The sequence below is a fragment of the Hermetia illucens genome, chromosome 6 (assembly GCF_905115235.1).
Source record: "Hermetia illucens chromosome 6, iHerIll2.2.curated.20191125, whole genome shotgun sequence".
Classification (NCBI taxonomy): Eukaryota; Metazoa; Arthropoda; class Insecta; order Diptera; family Stratiomyidae; genus Hermetia; species Hermetia illucens.
In genome coordinates, this window is record NC_051854.1 from 843947 (window position 1) to 859233 (window position 15287).

Sequence of the window (15287 nt, forward strand, 5' to 3'; positions counted from 1 at the left end):
CGGCATAATACCGCCTGTAACGGTGGAGGAGCTGCGGGAAATATGTGGTAGGTTCGGTGACAACAAGGCCCCAGGTTTGGATGGCATCCCCAACCGAGCTTTGAAACTGGCAGTGAAGACTAGGCCCGACCTTTTCGCCAACACCTTCGAGGCGTGCCTAAAAGAAGGAATATTCCCTGCCCAGTGGAAAAAGCAAAAGTTGGTGTTGCTTCCGAAGCCTGGCAAGCAACCTGGAAACCCAGCGTCGTATCGTCCTATCTGCCTGTTGGATACAATGGGGAAGATGATGGAGAGAGTCATCTACAACCGACTCCTGCCCATCGTCGAAGCCAACAATGGTTTGTCGGAACGCCAGTTTAGTTTCCGACGCGCCCACTCTACGGTGGACGCAATTGGCATGGTGGTAAACCTGGCAAAAGGTGCACTGATTTCTGGCGCCTGCTGTGCCGTGGTGGCATTGGATGTCAAAAACGCATTCAACTCGGCCAACTGGAATAGAATTAAAGGGGCGTTGGCTGACATAGGTGTCCCCGGATACTTAGCGAATTTGGTGGAAAAGTACCTCTCAGAGAGGACTCTCTGGTACGGGACAGATGAGGGCCCCAAAGAGTACATTGTCACAGCCGGGGTACCACAGGGATCGGTACTTGGTCCCCTGTTGTGGAATATCATGTATAATGGGGTGCTTGCTCTTCCCGTCCCAGAGGGGACTACGATTGTCGGCTTTGCTGATGACCTAGCTGTGGTTGTTGCAGCAAAACACCCAGAAGATGTGGAGGTTTACGCAACGGAAACAGTGAGAGTGGTAAAGTCCTGGCTAGAAAAGGCCGGGCTGACCTTGGCGGACGCGAAAACGGAAGCGGTCTTGATAACGAAACGCAGGAAAAATAATACTGTAAAAGTGGAGGTCGGTGGACATACGGTCGTATCAAAGCCGGCTATCAAATACCTGGGGGTAATAATTGACACCAAATTGAGTTTTAGGGAGCACCTAGAGTATGCATGCCAAAAGGCAGCCGGTGCCACCACGGCACTTGCAAAAATGTTACCAAATATTGGTGGGCCGAAACATTGCCGGAGGTTGGTGCTAGCCGGAGTGGTGCGCTCCATCCTGCTCTACTCGTCGCCTGTGTGGGCGGAGGCGCTTGCAAACTCTCAGAGACGGAAGCAGGTGAACTCGGTTTACCGGCGGATGGCTTTGAGGGTTTGCAGTGCTTTTAGAACCACATCAGATGAGGCAGTATTGGTGGTGGCAGGCATGATCCCGGTTGACATTCTGGCCAAAGAAATGAGTGTCCTGTACAATGCAAGACATATGGAGGGGCATGCACAGCGTAGAAATGCGGCAAGGTCAGAGTCGCTTGATCTCTGGCAACGCAGATGGGACGAGTCTGCGAAAGGTCGGTGGACGCACAGGCTCATTCCCAACATTAGGGTGTGGCTTGAGCGAAAACATGGGGATACCAACTACCACATTACCCAGTTCCTCACGGGACACGGTGGTTGCTACAGGCAGTATCTGCACCGCTTTAGGTTGGATGATTCTCCGAACTGTCCCAGATGCGATGGCATACCGGAGGATCCAGAGCATGTGATGTTTCACTGCCCACGATTTGCGATGGAGAGAAGGAGCTTAAACCAGGTGCTGGGCAGGAGCGGGACCCCGGAGAGCTTGGTTACTGAGATGCTGGAGTCCGAGGAGAAGTGGCTTGCGGTTAGCTCCGCAATCATCCAAATGCAGGAGGAGTTGCTGAAAGAACAAAGAAGGAGGAAAGCTGCAAATAGGAGAAGGATGAGTGCCTAAGAGCAAACCTACCCCGCGAAGTAATACCTCAATGGTGGTCCCGCGGGGCTGGGGCTGGAGAGACCGGGGGTGGTTTTTAGTGGGTGTGAATCCCACACGCGCCCGCTGTTGTTCCGCCGTTCGGGCGGCGGAGCTGTGGCGGACGTGTCTTTCTAAGATTTTCCACCTCCGTGTACGCACAAAAAAAAAAAAAAAAAAAATATGTACGTGTGTATACTTTGCAGTTTGGAAATACATATATGAGGACTGTTACGATTGGTGTTGTCGTATTTTGGCAGCTGACGATACTTGGATCGTAAACTGCTCCGAAGAAACGCTGTAAATGCCAATTTCAAGTAACACCCCTTGGTGAAGTACCAATGAATGGTATGCTTAATTTGGTGAAGCACCAATTCCAGCTTTAGGTCAAATCGATCGGTGCTAGCAGCCTCACTAGGGATAAAAAGATAGGCTTGGTTATATCGATCGGACTGACAATTCTTTATTAACGACATTTCTTTAAATACAGGTTTTGTGCCTACGTAAAATACACGTGTGAATGGTATATTCGTAGTAAAATGCCTACAATGCACTTTACTACCTTGGGAATTATTGACCTGCATAGATTGCAAATTGCAAGCGCGTAAACTGATGTGTTTGCAGATTTCCATGCAGGTATCGTCGGTCATTGAATTCCATGTATCTTACGTTTACAGAATATTGCATTATAATATTATGGTCAAGGTGGAGTGAACATTGATTTGTAAATCTTTACTTGTAAAAAACATTAGAGCGATGGAAATTAACAACGACTACCTTGAAGTTGTAGCTATGCACGAATGGAAAAACGTGCATAGATAGTTTCGCAGATAAGATGAACACAAAACCTTTATATCTAAGCCGCCGAGCTTCTGGTATTCCGACTTGTGTTTGCATAATTAGAGGGAAAAATGGCGAAATATTATTTTTTTTCAACAGCTTCAAAATTGTCATTGTTTTTACCCGTATTGAGTTTTACATTCTCATAAAACAAGTTAGCAAAGTAAAATTAAAACCTTTTTAGTTTCAGATAAAAATTTGGGTCGCTATATATCGCGCAATTGGAGAACTCTAGTTATAACCTTCAGTGAACATTAGCGCGTCCTTTCTTATTTTTGGCTTAAATTATTTCGCAAAATTCTCAAAAGTTGCTAAAAATATGACTAATATGTTGCACAAATTTGATTGAATTTTAATTAATTCCTCCCTTAAGTTCTTGCTTATTCATAAGATATAAGGAACACAGAAAATCGCGGAAGGACTTTGCAATCTTATCAATGGAGTTGAGGTCAAGTTGTTGACTACAACTTGATGATACTCAGCTGTACAAAACGTCGACGTGACATTCGTAAAATTGATGCTTCTGCCCAACAAAGTATGATTCATATGAACAGAGATATTTCCTAATGAATTTCCCATGATTCCACTTAGGAATAGTCTCTCGGAAGTTTTTACCATATCCGTCTTCCCCTTCCAAAATGATAATCAAACAAGTCAGAAAGGCTTCGAGTTACAGACACTTGAAATACTTGCACATTAAGTGCATATTCGTATAAAAACACTCATTAAATTATTTTGACCCAGAAACACAGAAAAAATGTTTAAGTTAATGGGATGAGAAGTTTCCGAAATTGTTCTCTGTTAAACTTAAGGTGTGCCAAGTGAACCTATACAGTATGACCGCCACTGATAATGGAGGGGCATGCCAAATTTCACCCTGGCAGAGGAGTTTCGACACGGAAATATAGTATACCTACAGATGTAGAATCACAGTCAAGCTGTTGCTGACTGATAGGCTGCCAAGCTAATTTTCATTGTGAGCTGTGAGAGTATCATGTTTATTATGTGTTCATACTATAATTACTGAGTTTGTTTGCAATTAATTGAATTACCGACAAATTTTATTCAAACGAGTATACAAATCCTCCTCCTATCTGAGTACCGTATGGCTTTGGTTACTGGCCTTAATTTTTTTAAAACGGAAAAACATTTTCGTCATAAATTCTTTCATTTGGGAATGTAGATTCCAATCGACATGTTTTCATTTTCCTTTTCCTTATCTAGAGTTCAATGATTACACGCGGAAGGCCCCTCCACTTCGCGACGGCTATCGGCCACAGCGATACAATTAACATCCGTAATTTTTAATTAAGATCTCAGAAATACACAAGCATAATCCCCACCGCTGCTACATTTCTTCATTCTTTTCACCGCCTCCATTTTTCCTCACCTTTGCATTATCAATGACTAAATACCGGCCGTATCTCGCTCCTGATAAGAAACGCACTATCCATTCGTTGAGGAAGTAATAATGAACAAGAAACTGAAACAAGCAACCAATATTGACAGAGTTGCGGTTCTGAAACTGGGGCCTGAAAATTAAAGTGAGGACGCCTTTAAGCTGGATCCAACACATAAGTAAAGCGGTCGAATGAATCATCGTAGCTTTAACGTCTCAATTAGCTTGAATGGGCGACGAACGGTGTGACATGGGAGAAAAAAATTATCGAATCATTTTCCTAAGTGTGATGACTGAGTAAAAGTTCTACGAAATGCTTGAGATTCTTGTTCTGTCGCGGTCACGAAAGAATGTTCGACGATTTCTCTTTTATTGAATGTGATTTATCTTTCTTTGACCATATTGATCACGTTCACGGATTTCATCGAGACCATTTTCATAAGTAATGTGTATGCGTTATTCATAATAATAATATTTTTTTAGATATGGAGAATCTTTTATTTTCAAAATCTAATTATGCGCCGGGAGGTCAAGAAAATTGAAGGTTTGAAAGCGATTGGTTGGGTTTTGTTATTTCGTATCTTTCTACTTCTTTATGGTTCTTGGCGAAAGTGATTGTCAGGGAGGGGATAATCATTGCAATTCTGAGTTCTAAGAAATGTCCGAGGGAGCTGAATGGAAATTCAATGGACTTATTTTTGGGAAATATGTATTTCAGTTTAGGCTATTGCGATTGAAAATAAAATCAAGATAAAATTTTCAATCTTTTTTCGTGTCGCGTATCATGCAATGTTTGATTGTATCAAGCCCAGATGCTTATACAGGTTCAGGCAGAGATACTCGAACCACATTTCAAATTGCTTTTCAACGCATCTGTGTGGATCTGAACTCAAATAATTTATAGTGAAAACATTGTAGCAGTAAAAATGTTCAATAGGTAGGGGTCGTGCTGGCATTGTACCAGGAAAATGCGCTTCGGACATACATATATGCGTTGAAATTGTGGTGAATACATACATTCGTCTAGTGAAAATCTTGGAAATCATCATTCTATGTTTGGAATTAAGACCAATAGTGGTCTGTCGATCCCCAAGATCGACAATGAAAGCGAGTCAGGCCAAAAATTAACACCAACGCGATAAGACTGCTTTTAGGACATTGGCTTACCATTGCACCGGTAGCCTTAGGTTGGAAATCCACTTCTTGATTGAGGTTTCCTCAGGATGCCGTAGACTACGTGCAAAGTCTACAATTCGGCTGCTACTAGCGAACGCATGAGCAGAGAACAAGTTCTGGACAAATTAAAAACATATTTTTCCTTAAATTAAAAATAATTCCAGCCGATTGCCAGTGCCTAATCAAAAGGCCTCGTCCACTTATCACTGACGAAAACCATATCATCAGTCTAAGCTAAGTTTAGCTTAAAAGCTGAAAGACATTAGGCAAATTTTTCTTGCGTAAATATTATAGTTAGGGCTCTTAGGCAGGGATTCACAAGCTAACCTAAGTTGATGTCGAATCCCCATCACTCTCCAATTTCTAGAAGCCGTCTTATCCGTTTCGTTTCCAACAATATGTCAATATGCATTATTAGGTGTTATTTGGGATTATTGTAACTTCGTTTTCTTGAAAATCCAAAAGAAAGACTAACAAGAAAAGCATAAACTCTGTACCATTCAAGGCTGCATAGAATAGAACTGTAACTATTTGCAAGCCAAAGACAATCGTTCTGATGATGTATTGAATTGTTTCTAAAGTACCAACGCCTGAGAATTTTTCTAGCAAGAGTTTTACCAATACACTTTACTGGGTGTTTGGACGTGACGAGGAGGCAGACGGGGCAGTAACCCGGTCGACCGAATCAACTCCAAGTGGTCAAAGAGAACCTCTACGTGGTGGCACCGAGAAACGCTGTATTCATATTTATTTGCTAGTCGTCATGCAATAGGTGAATATACCAAGTCTTGAGCGGCCAGATCCGAGTCTGTATGAAGACTCATCTGAAGTAGCTCCGGCCACGAAGCTTCACCAAAGATTATCCAGTATCATGGGAATCGGGATAGCTCTCCGAGTTCTCGCTCCAGTTATTTGACATAATCTTACGTAGAGAGAAAGATCTCGATTAGTACTTTTCGAAACTGATATTAATTCTGACGTAGATTGTAAAGTGTGCGAGTAAGGAGCCGAAATGTGCACACAAGTGCAAATGAGACAGGACTCACTTTCCGACCTAGACCTCAAAATATGTCCCATTATGTTATCTGCTCAAATAAACTGAATAATAGTATATTACAAACTTTTAAAAACTGATCGAAAAGCCCCCTTAAGTTCACCTTAGAATCAGGATAGGGCACACCATCGCGAATACATATACCAAGTTTCATGGAAATCCGGCTGTTAGCCTCAAAGTTATACCAGTTCAAACTTATCAAGCGAAGCGTATGACGTTGACTGATATCAATACAGTACTTTCCAGAGCAAATTATTTGTGTAAATGGCTTTTTAAAGAATAGGAGGCAATTGAATTTTTAATTATATACACACGGAATTCCTCACGTAGGGAAAGGAAAAACCCTTTACACCTGAAGCATCTAGCTTCCGATTTCTCGGTTTGTTTTTCATTTATTTTGAAATAAGTGTAAGTAAAAGACGTTTAAATCTTAGAAGTTTTCTTATCTTAGCGTTTTATTAACAAATAATCAACCGGGCAACATTGTATGCAGATTTGGTTTTTTCTAGAAAATCAACATCGTTTCCATTTAGAGAAAGGCAAAGAATAAATTGAGTTTGAAATGGCATAGAGACATGCAATCAACCTATGTAAGTCTGACATTCGAAACCCAGGGTTGGGAGCCAATTACATGTCTTGCTCTCAAAAAAAAAAACTAAACTCTGGCCGATTTGAATTAAAATAAAATTAACCCTAAAGTAATTTAGTCAGGTGGATTCAAGGGAACAAAACCTCGCAGATATAGAACAAGAGCATATATGTAAATGTGTCAGATGGAAACTTTCATGTATTCACGGAAAAGACTGACCAGTCATCACTAAAAAAATCTATTGCCGTGTTCGGTACATTTTATGTTGATTGTTGACGCACAAAACATTGGTAAATTTAAAAAAATCTCGCACCCAACCTGGTCGAAAAGGAAGAGACAAGTGCAAATTAGAACTCTTGATCCGAAAAAATTTGAAGGAGAAGGGGCTGGATGGTGTAGTTTCTTATATTTTCAAAATCTGCCCAGAGAGGCAAGGTTTTCATTTCGAGTCACCGCAATTTTAATCCTTAATCGGTGTAAAGTGAATTTGTTTGTAGCTAACAAATGATAAAAATGCTATGATAAAGTTGTATGTTACTTCAGGTCAGAGATAGGAATTCCTTTTTTTAAGGCGCGAAATCTTGTTGAAACGACACAAAAGAAAACTTACAATGCATTGTTATTGATTATGAAAAGGAAAACAGCCTGGCTGGTACGTGGCACTTTATTTCAGCCCTAAAGTACAAGCGGAACTCATATACGCTAATAATCTGCTTAGCTGAAGGCTACTCAAGAAAGGCGAGAAAACAGAACTTTTAAAGTCAAATTGAAAAATTTTTAGGTATTAGGACTATCGAAATAAAGACATCATTTCAATCACCGCGAAGGGAGAGTTACGTAAAAACTTGGAAAGTGAATTCGAGCTTATCAGTAAAGAGAGATCTACAAACTGGACAGAGACCGCAACTGTTAGCGTAAGGGGAAGTATCGAAGAAAAAAACAATGAAATGATGTTACAAGTGCTTTGCAAAGTCCATACTGAATATTTTTGTGCCGGAAGCAAAAAAAAAAGATTTTGCCGAGAAGTCAACATGGCCTCATAGATTTGAAGACGGAACCACCAATGTCAAGAATGAATATTTTAACGAGTGAGATAGACGACCGACGAAAAGTTAGGTAACGTGACTTGTTGGAGACTCGATGTTGTACTCGTGAATGTACGGAAGGATTTCACCGGGAAGGCCTAAGGTCTTGAGAAATACACGTGGGCTTTCGGAGGGCATCCGTTCTCTTACTATACAAAAAAGCGACATGATTTCGGAGAAAGTCACACAAATTATCCAATAGATCATGGCTACGTGCGTTGTTACCACGCACAAAACAATGGTGGCTCTCTAATTGGTAACTTAACTATAGGCTACATTTGAGTCAAAGTCGAAATCATGATTAAGATTCCGATTACAATCAAGAAGTGGACATGATTTCATGATTACACGTAATCACAGATCGCCATGATTATAATCCGTTTGTGTTGTTTGACAATTAATCTTTCAACCAAAACTAATTGGTGGTGTTAATTGAAATTGTGTTTCCATGCGAATTTAAATTAATTAGTAAATAATTAGGTACTAGCACTGAGGAAGGAGGAACGAGGTCTCCGAAACGATTGTATGCGGGAAAAAATAAAAATATTTACAGAATAAGGAAAAAAACAATTCTTTTTCAACTTATATACCACATGTAAAAAAAAACATGGACACTAATTTCAACTTTGAATTCTAGGCTCTATCCGGGAGGCAGGTTTTTGCAGGAATTTTCAGTCTAATATATGAGGACGAACGATTCCGCCTGTACAAAGAGGAAAGCTGCGATGACTTACAATTATCGATAAAATTAGGCTTCCGATTGCGGCCGATGGATCACATTACCCGTATAGACAGAGCCTTACGTTGTCTGCCTATAAAGGTAACGTTCACAAGACAACAAGGCAGCTCCTGCTTTCTTTGAAGTAGTGAAGTATTCCGGAATATCATGTGTTTGTTGGTAGTGACGAATTGGACCTTAACAAGTGATTGGCCAATTTAAACTCTCCATTTTGACGGGCCCAGACCAAACATCGGTTTTCGCACCACTGAATGATGCTGAATGGTTCAGAAGGGGATCATCGGATTATCTTACAAAAACACAAAAATTTATGTTTGGAACAATTAAACCGGCAAAATTTTCAAAAATGACAGTGTTCTGTTAAGAAGGAGGATTATTTTCTGGAGGGTAGTCATGGGTTGAAGCACATTCGCCAAAGTTGACAGGAACGACGCGTCGACTCCACACACTTCGTAAAGACTGCGTGAGTATATTAGAGCCGTGGGGAGGATATTTTAAGGCACAAATAAGTGTATGATATGCAATATGGAACGATCCATACACTGTCATTTTGTATTCTAACTTCACTGTGCATAATTAATCTTATAAATTCAGTTAGCCTTGCTATTATCTGTTCCAAATTCAGGTATCTATTGATATTCAATTCAATTGATGGTAAACAGAGTAAGACATTATCCTTAGATTATTGGAGAGTTGCATTTTAGCCTCCACCCCGCACACTATGCCCGAAACGGAAGGTTCTTCACAAAAATCCAAATCCATTCGGAAATGCAATCAATTTCGACATTGACGTTCCAAACCGGGGAACAACGACGAGGTCTTCCAGTGCCAAGATTGACGAGGAATTGAGGTGAGATGATCGCTTCACAATAACAGCTCAGCCCACGTGCATCTACTCGATGAATTTCAATAAAGCAATTAGTGCAAAACGAATGCGCAGAGTTGAGACTCGAAGCGAAAGATCTGATCAGAAACTGCCGCGATTGCGAAGTCGACTGCCTGCTCTGACCCGGAGAGCTGAGCCGCCAGTTATATAATTGCAAGCATCAACAAATCTGGCACTCAATAAGTGACAAGCTCACAGGCAAATTGGAGCGATTGGGTCATTGAGCCCGCGGCCGGCGGCGAGTTGACGCACTTCGGCCTCCAGTGGCCACGGAAGCGTCACGGCCACCGAATGAAGCAGGTCAAACGGCCCGACCGGGCGATACTTTTGGAACTGGGTTGCGAGAGGCCGACCCGAGCACCTCCTTGAGCGCCAGGCACTGAGATTCTGTTCTCAGCCCATCTTTAGAGCCCGATCGCGATTTCTGTGCTCCGCTAAAATTAACGAGGACGCAATACCACGGAATTTGAAAATGTGACTCCCGACGAATGCAAACGTGAATGCTGCTTGCAAAGGTTTTTTCTTCTCTTGGACGTAATAGCGGTGTGGGCGTGATACTTTTTTCGCTTTTCATAGCCGCCGCGTTTGACTCAACCCGTTGCGAGAATCGAACGATGATACACTCCACCGGGGAATAAGAACTGTTGCGGGGCGCCCCAAACGTCCATCTTCCTGCACCCGGGCCGTCTTTCAGCAAGGAAATGATACTAATCGAATTGGAATATTTACATACCTGACTTGTTGGGTCCTATTCGATCAGAGCACTCCACATATGATGGCACCTTCCCGGGGCGGTGAAACTTCAGATCTCGCGAGTCAAGATGGATTTTGGGGGTGAACTCTTCTTTTTTTTACTGCGATCTGTCTGTCCCGTCGTCTTGTCCGATGTCGTTATCGTCGGCAGCCGTCGACGTTCAAGCCCTCAGAGACCGAGAAGAAAAAAAAATATTTTCTTGGCACAGATGTTTCTTTTCGCGAACAATTTGGTGGTAAACGTGCACTGACACACCGTATTGTACATTGAAATTATTAATTCTAGCATTTATCACATCATTCACATAATTTACGAGCCGTGAGTTTACGAAATATCAGAGAAATTCACATTTTTACGCGCACGAACGTAATTGACGACCGCCTCCTCTACGCACGAATTGCCATCTTTGTTCGTTTCAATATTTGACAGTTTAAAAATATCTCAGATTCATTCTACTCTTTGAGCAACTCGGGTTGCCAGATTTCAATGGGTTTGCTCAAGGTTGTACGAGCAGGGGCAGTTTCCCATAGCGGCCAATCGAATACACGAACCTTCCGAAAACCTCCAGAATTTAAATCCTTTCTTATAAATTAAAGAATTTGCCACATGTTATTAAAATATATTTCCAGAGAGCTGCTGCATTCATATCAAGATTCTTTAAATAAGGATTTCCGTAATTCTACTTGGGCTTTTCGAAAATTTTTTATGATTTCCACACATTTGCTTGCCTTCTCCAGGCATTCCGGGCATATCAAGTCTGAACAGCCGTCATCCTCCTTGATCTGCGGATAAATTGGAAGACGAAATTGTAACCAAAAGCAAAAAAGTACCCATCAACTCACCTGGTCAGGTAAAACAAAGTCCACAGTTTCATGTATCAGCCGATCCGTGAAAATGCGGGTAAGTTGTTCGTAATCAAATTCGCCAGCACAGAGCCGGCACGCATGCTTCAGGAACTCGTTCTTAATTTCGTCGTCATCTAAAGCTGCCTTAGATCCACAATATTGTTCATCCAGGATAGCGGCATCTTTGATTTCTTCAATGAGTTCTTCCTGACTGTACCGCGACCTCACTTTTTCGCTCCTTGCAAGCTCCGCCAATAGCTCTGGGATAACCAGGATCGTCGTTGTGTCCTCTGCATCTGAAAGCGCCGTGGGTTCGTCACAGGCCGGGCTACTAGGTGGGTCGGAGCTGTTGACTTCGACAATTTGACGGCAGCAAGGGTCGAATTTGTGCATGTTGTTCTTGAAGATAGTTGGCATCGGAACCTTAAGGGGACGAAGTGTCTTCTTGAGTTTCGTGTTGTAAGGCGGATTGACGAAACTGTCCGCGGTAAAATGTTCAGCGCAAAGATGATATTTTGAGAGGTTTTGCAGAGACTTCAAGGTGAGATCACTTCGCCCAGCTGCAATTGCCCATTTATGTGCGCTAAAATGAGAAAAACCGAGTAATCGTATGCCTTTTCTGTATATCCTGGGTCGAGGCTTCCTTCAATGATCCAATCCATCAGGACCGCTAAGTCAAAGTGGCAATGCGTATACTCACTAGAATTCACTTCTCGGAAATGGGAAGTATTCGATGTCTTTCGTATTCAGTTTGGAATTGAAGCAATCTTTCGCACAACAGCGACGCGGCGTCATTATTCGATTGATGATGCGAGATCCAAACAGATTTATTTACTAAGAACAGCTAAGATGACAGTTACCGAATGTCAACATCATACCAACGGCTGATATGCTTTGCGCATTCGACTGCTAGATGGAACTGTTTTTATGTAAAATAGTATTAAACAAAGCTTGTTGCATCGAAATATCGACATATATGCAATCCCTCGTGCGTTCATAATGCCGTTAGCGACAAACATAACAGGAAACAAGACATACATAACACGAAAACGGAAAATATTCTAATAAGAAGAAATACCGAAGATAGTCCTAGAAAGAAAATATCCATATAGAAGCCCTCGTATGTAAATTCATCACCCGTGGAAAGGTCTATGTATGTTTGTTCCCTGAATTCAATGTCCATTATTTGCAAATTCACTTAAGGGAGTCCTAAATCTAAAGCTAAATGGGTGGTGGGATCCGAATACACAGCTGTGTGAAGGTATTATTTGCTAGAAAGGCAATTATAATGGACAAAATCGATGGAGGATTGATTATCTGTAACACATATTCGCACTTGCGATTTTTCTGACTATTTTTTTATTTATTAAAAGGTTTCCTTTTTATTTTCTCTCTTCAGCCTTTGTCCCATTCACAAGCTGTCAAATGCCTGATCTGGATGCAATCTCGAGGCTTTTAAATCCCTCTCCAGCGTATCAAGCCATCGTTGTTTCGGCCTGCCTTTTGGTCGTTTACCATCGACTTCAATGTTCAGACCAATCTTGGCAAGTGAATTCTTGTTAGCGCGAATTGCGTGTCCATACAGTCGAAGACGCCTCTCTCGCAATTTTTCCACGACCGGTGTAACCCCATATCGATTGCGGATATCCCTATTTCGGATGTGATCAAAACGTGTCACGTCACTAGTTCAACGCAACATCTTCGTGACTTCTGGGCAGATCACTGCCGCTGACAGTGATTGTGTCTGTTTCATGGGGATCGGTCGTCAAAAATTCAGTTTTGTTTAGATTCAATCTGAGACCGTGTTGCGTGAGGCGATCGTTCCACTTTTGCACAGGTTGCTCGAGATCATTATTGCTATTTGCTAGGAAAACTCCTTCTTTTTCTTCAGCCTTTGTCCCGTTCACAAGCGGGATCGGAAAACATCACCTGCATAAAGTAGTGTATAGGGCGCTGGACGTTGGATGTCCCGTGTGACGGTGTCCATAACAAGAACAAAGAGTGATGAGAGGGCGCTCCCTTGATGAATACCAACAGAGACACGAAGCGGTTTTGGTACACCCGCCATACTTTGAACTTTACTTTTCGGATCGTGGTAGAGCAATTGAACGCAGCGCACGAGTTCTTCTGGCACTAAGTGTTGTCGTAAAGCATACCAGATGAGTTCGTGTGGCACACGCTCAAGCGCTTTCTCTAGATCCAGAAATACAATGTAAAGAGGGCGATGACCCAAAAAGAGCATTTTGCGAGTGAAGTCTTGGTATCAATTTGCAGGAAATTTTAGAGCAAATTTCGCCATTTAACTTTAGAATTTATTTGATAGCCAATTATTATTAGTTGCGTGTCGTTTGGTGCTCACCTTTAAATCAAATTACATAGAATTACACGTATTTCCTAAATAATGATTTGCCCTTGAATATCATTAAAAAAAGGAACTTCGGTGAATAATCTATTGCGCCGCCATTTTGTCTTAAAATAATGTAGAACTATTTTTTCTTATACATTAAGCCTTACAAAAATAATTAGCATTAGTTCGACTTTCTTCTGTAAATCGTACGAAAAAACGAGGAGTGTTGAAATTTTAACGGAAACCCTTGCCTTGCTATTCTGCGATAGGCGAGCAAATTCGCATTACGCAATGACGTAAGAGTGATCATAGCATTCCGCCACCCAAACGGATGATGAAGGCTTTGGGGTAGAGGTTGCCAAGCATGAAAGTGATTTGAAGTTTGTATCAGTGAACGTGGTACTCGCTTTCAGTTATCACTGCAATACTTGGGAGTAACTTTCAAATTGAAGTTGAATTCCATCGCATTTAAAGTTTAAAGGGCAGAAAGCAGCATTTAAAGCTTAAAGGGCACAAAGGAGCTCCCACCAGCTGCCACCATGCCCTCGAAATACATGTCAAACAGCATAGGACTAGGTGAAAAATACTCGTTGGACACACAGAATCATCCCTAACATAAATATGTGAACTAAGTCAAAACTAACTATTCGACTTGATCCTTAAGGGAGGGCCTTAAGAACTAAATAGAGATACAAATGCGAATTTTTGGAAACACCTCTTTTCAACTGCCTAAGATTTGAAAGCCCAAGGAGAAATCCCGATATTGAACCAGGGCTTCGTTTGACGGTGGGAAATGTAGAAAGCTATATGATGGAACAGAGTGCAGTAATTGCAACGGTGAAACAGATGCAGCAGCGGATAAATTAAGCAGAAGCTAAAAGGGAGCGGAGAAAGGGGCTTAACACACCGAGCAGATGATGGCTTAGTTTATAGCACATAAAGCATTTCATCTACCGTGCATGCACAAAAATCCTGCGTTGTTTAATTTCATCGATTATGGCACTGATTTGTTTTGCAAAACATCTCAATATAAAAGCAATTTTTTTAATATATGGCTTCATAACGTGCACGCACCAACTAAAGAAAACAATAACGAAGTCAAAGAAAGGAAAGATTACACGACTCATTGCCCCCGAAACCTCAAGGAACGACCAAGGAGTACAATCTCCATAATATATCGAATTACAACGACCAACGCCTCATTGACTTTGAAAGTAGGAGAAATTTAATTATAAAATCGACATGCTTCTCCCACAAGCGCATTCACAAAAGTACATGAGCATCCCCAGACGGCGTTACCTTCAACTAGATAGACCACGTTCTCATCCCAAAAAATGATCATCCAGCATCTTCGATGTAAGATCATATCGATGAGAAAGCTGTGACTCGGAATAAAATAAGAAGATGGGCTGGTACCTGTTATACGAAAGTTGCTTGGGGATACAAAAGATAAGCTGTTCTATAAGTTCTACCAAATCGTCGTATATGCGCACGATATAAACATCATTTGGCGATTAGCAAGAGAGGTTTTTATAAACTTCGATAAATCAGCAGACGAAGTTGGTCTAGTTGGAATTAACGAAAACAAGAGGAAAATTGAGACACAAAAAAGAAAAATAACGCCTTCCAGACAAAGTATAACGAATGACGAGTACAACTTGACAACTGTAGTCAACTTTATATACCTAGGTGTACAACTGACGAAAAATGGAAATGAACTTGACAAAATAAAACGACGAATTCAGTTTGCA

The 15287-nt window shown here is 41.5% G+C and overlaps 2 protein-coding genes across 7 annotated transcripts in view; both read right to left on the reverse strand.

Moving 5' to 3' along the window:
* The window catches only part of LOC119658636 (rho-associated protein kinase 2), a 49560-nt gene extending 38790 nt beyond the window's left edge, over positions 1 to 10770 (reverse strand). For 3 of the 6 annotated variants that reach the window (XM_038066166.1, XM_038066167.1, XM_038066165.1), the window contains exon 1: positions 10324 to 10763. The gene's annotated coding sequence lies outside the window, so the exon portion shown is untranslated. Of the gene's footprint in view, positions 1 to 10323 lie in introns of all 6 variants that reach the window. The other 3 variants (XM_038066163.1, XM_038066161.1, XM_038066164.1) reach the window with 2 other exon arrangements.
* Positions 10771 to 10947: 177 nt separating this feature from the next.
* On the reverse strand, positions 10948 to 12090 carry LOC119658646. Its single transcript, XM_038066184.1, has 3 exons — positions 11890 to 12090; positions 11187 to 11772; positions 10948 to 11126 (listed from the first exon to the last, which is right to left on the reverse strand). Exons 1-3 carry the CDS (start codon positions 11982 to 11984, stop codon positions 10992 to 10994), a joined length of 816 nt encoding a protein of 271 aa, XP_037922112.1. The 5' UTR covers positions 11985 to 12090; the 3' UTR covers positions 10948 to 10991.
* Positions 12091 to 15287: the final 3197 nt, after the last annotated feature.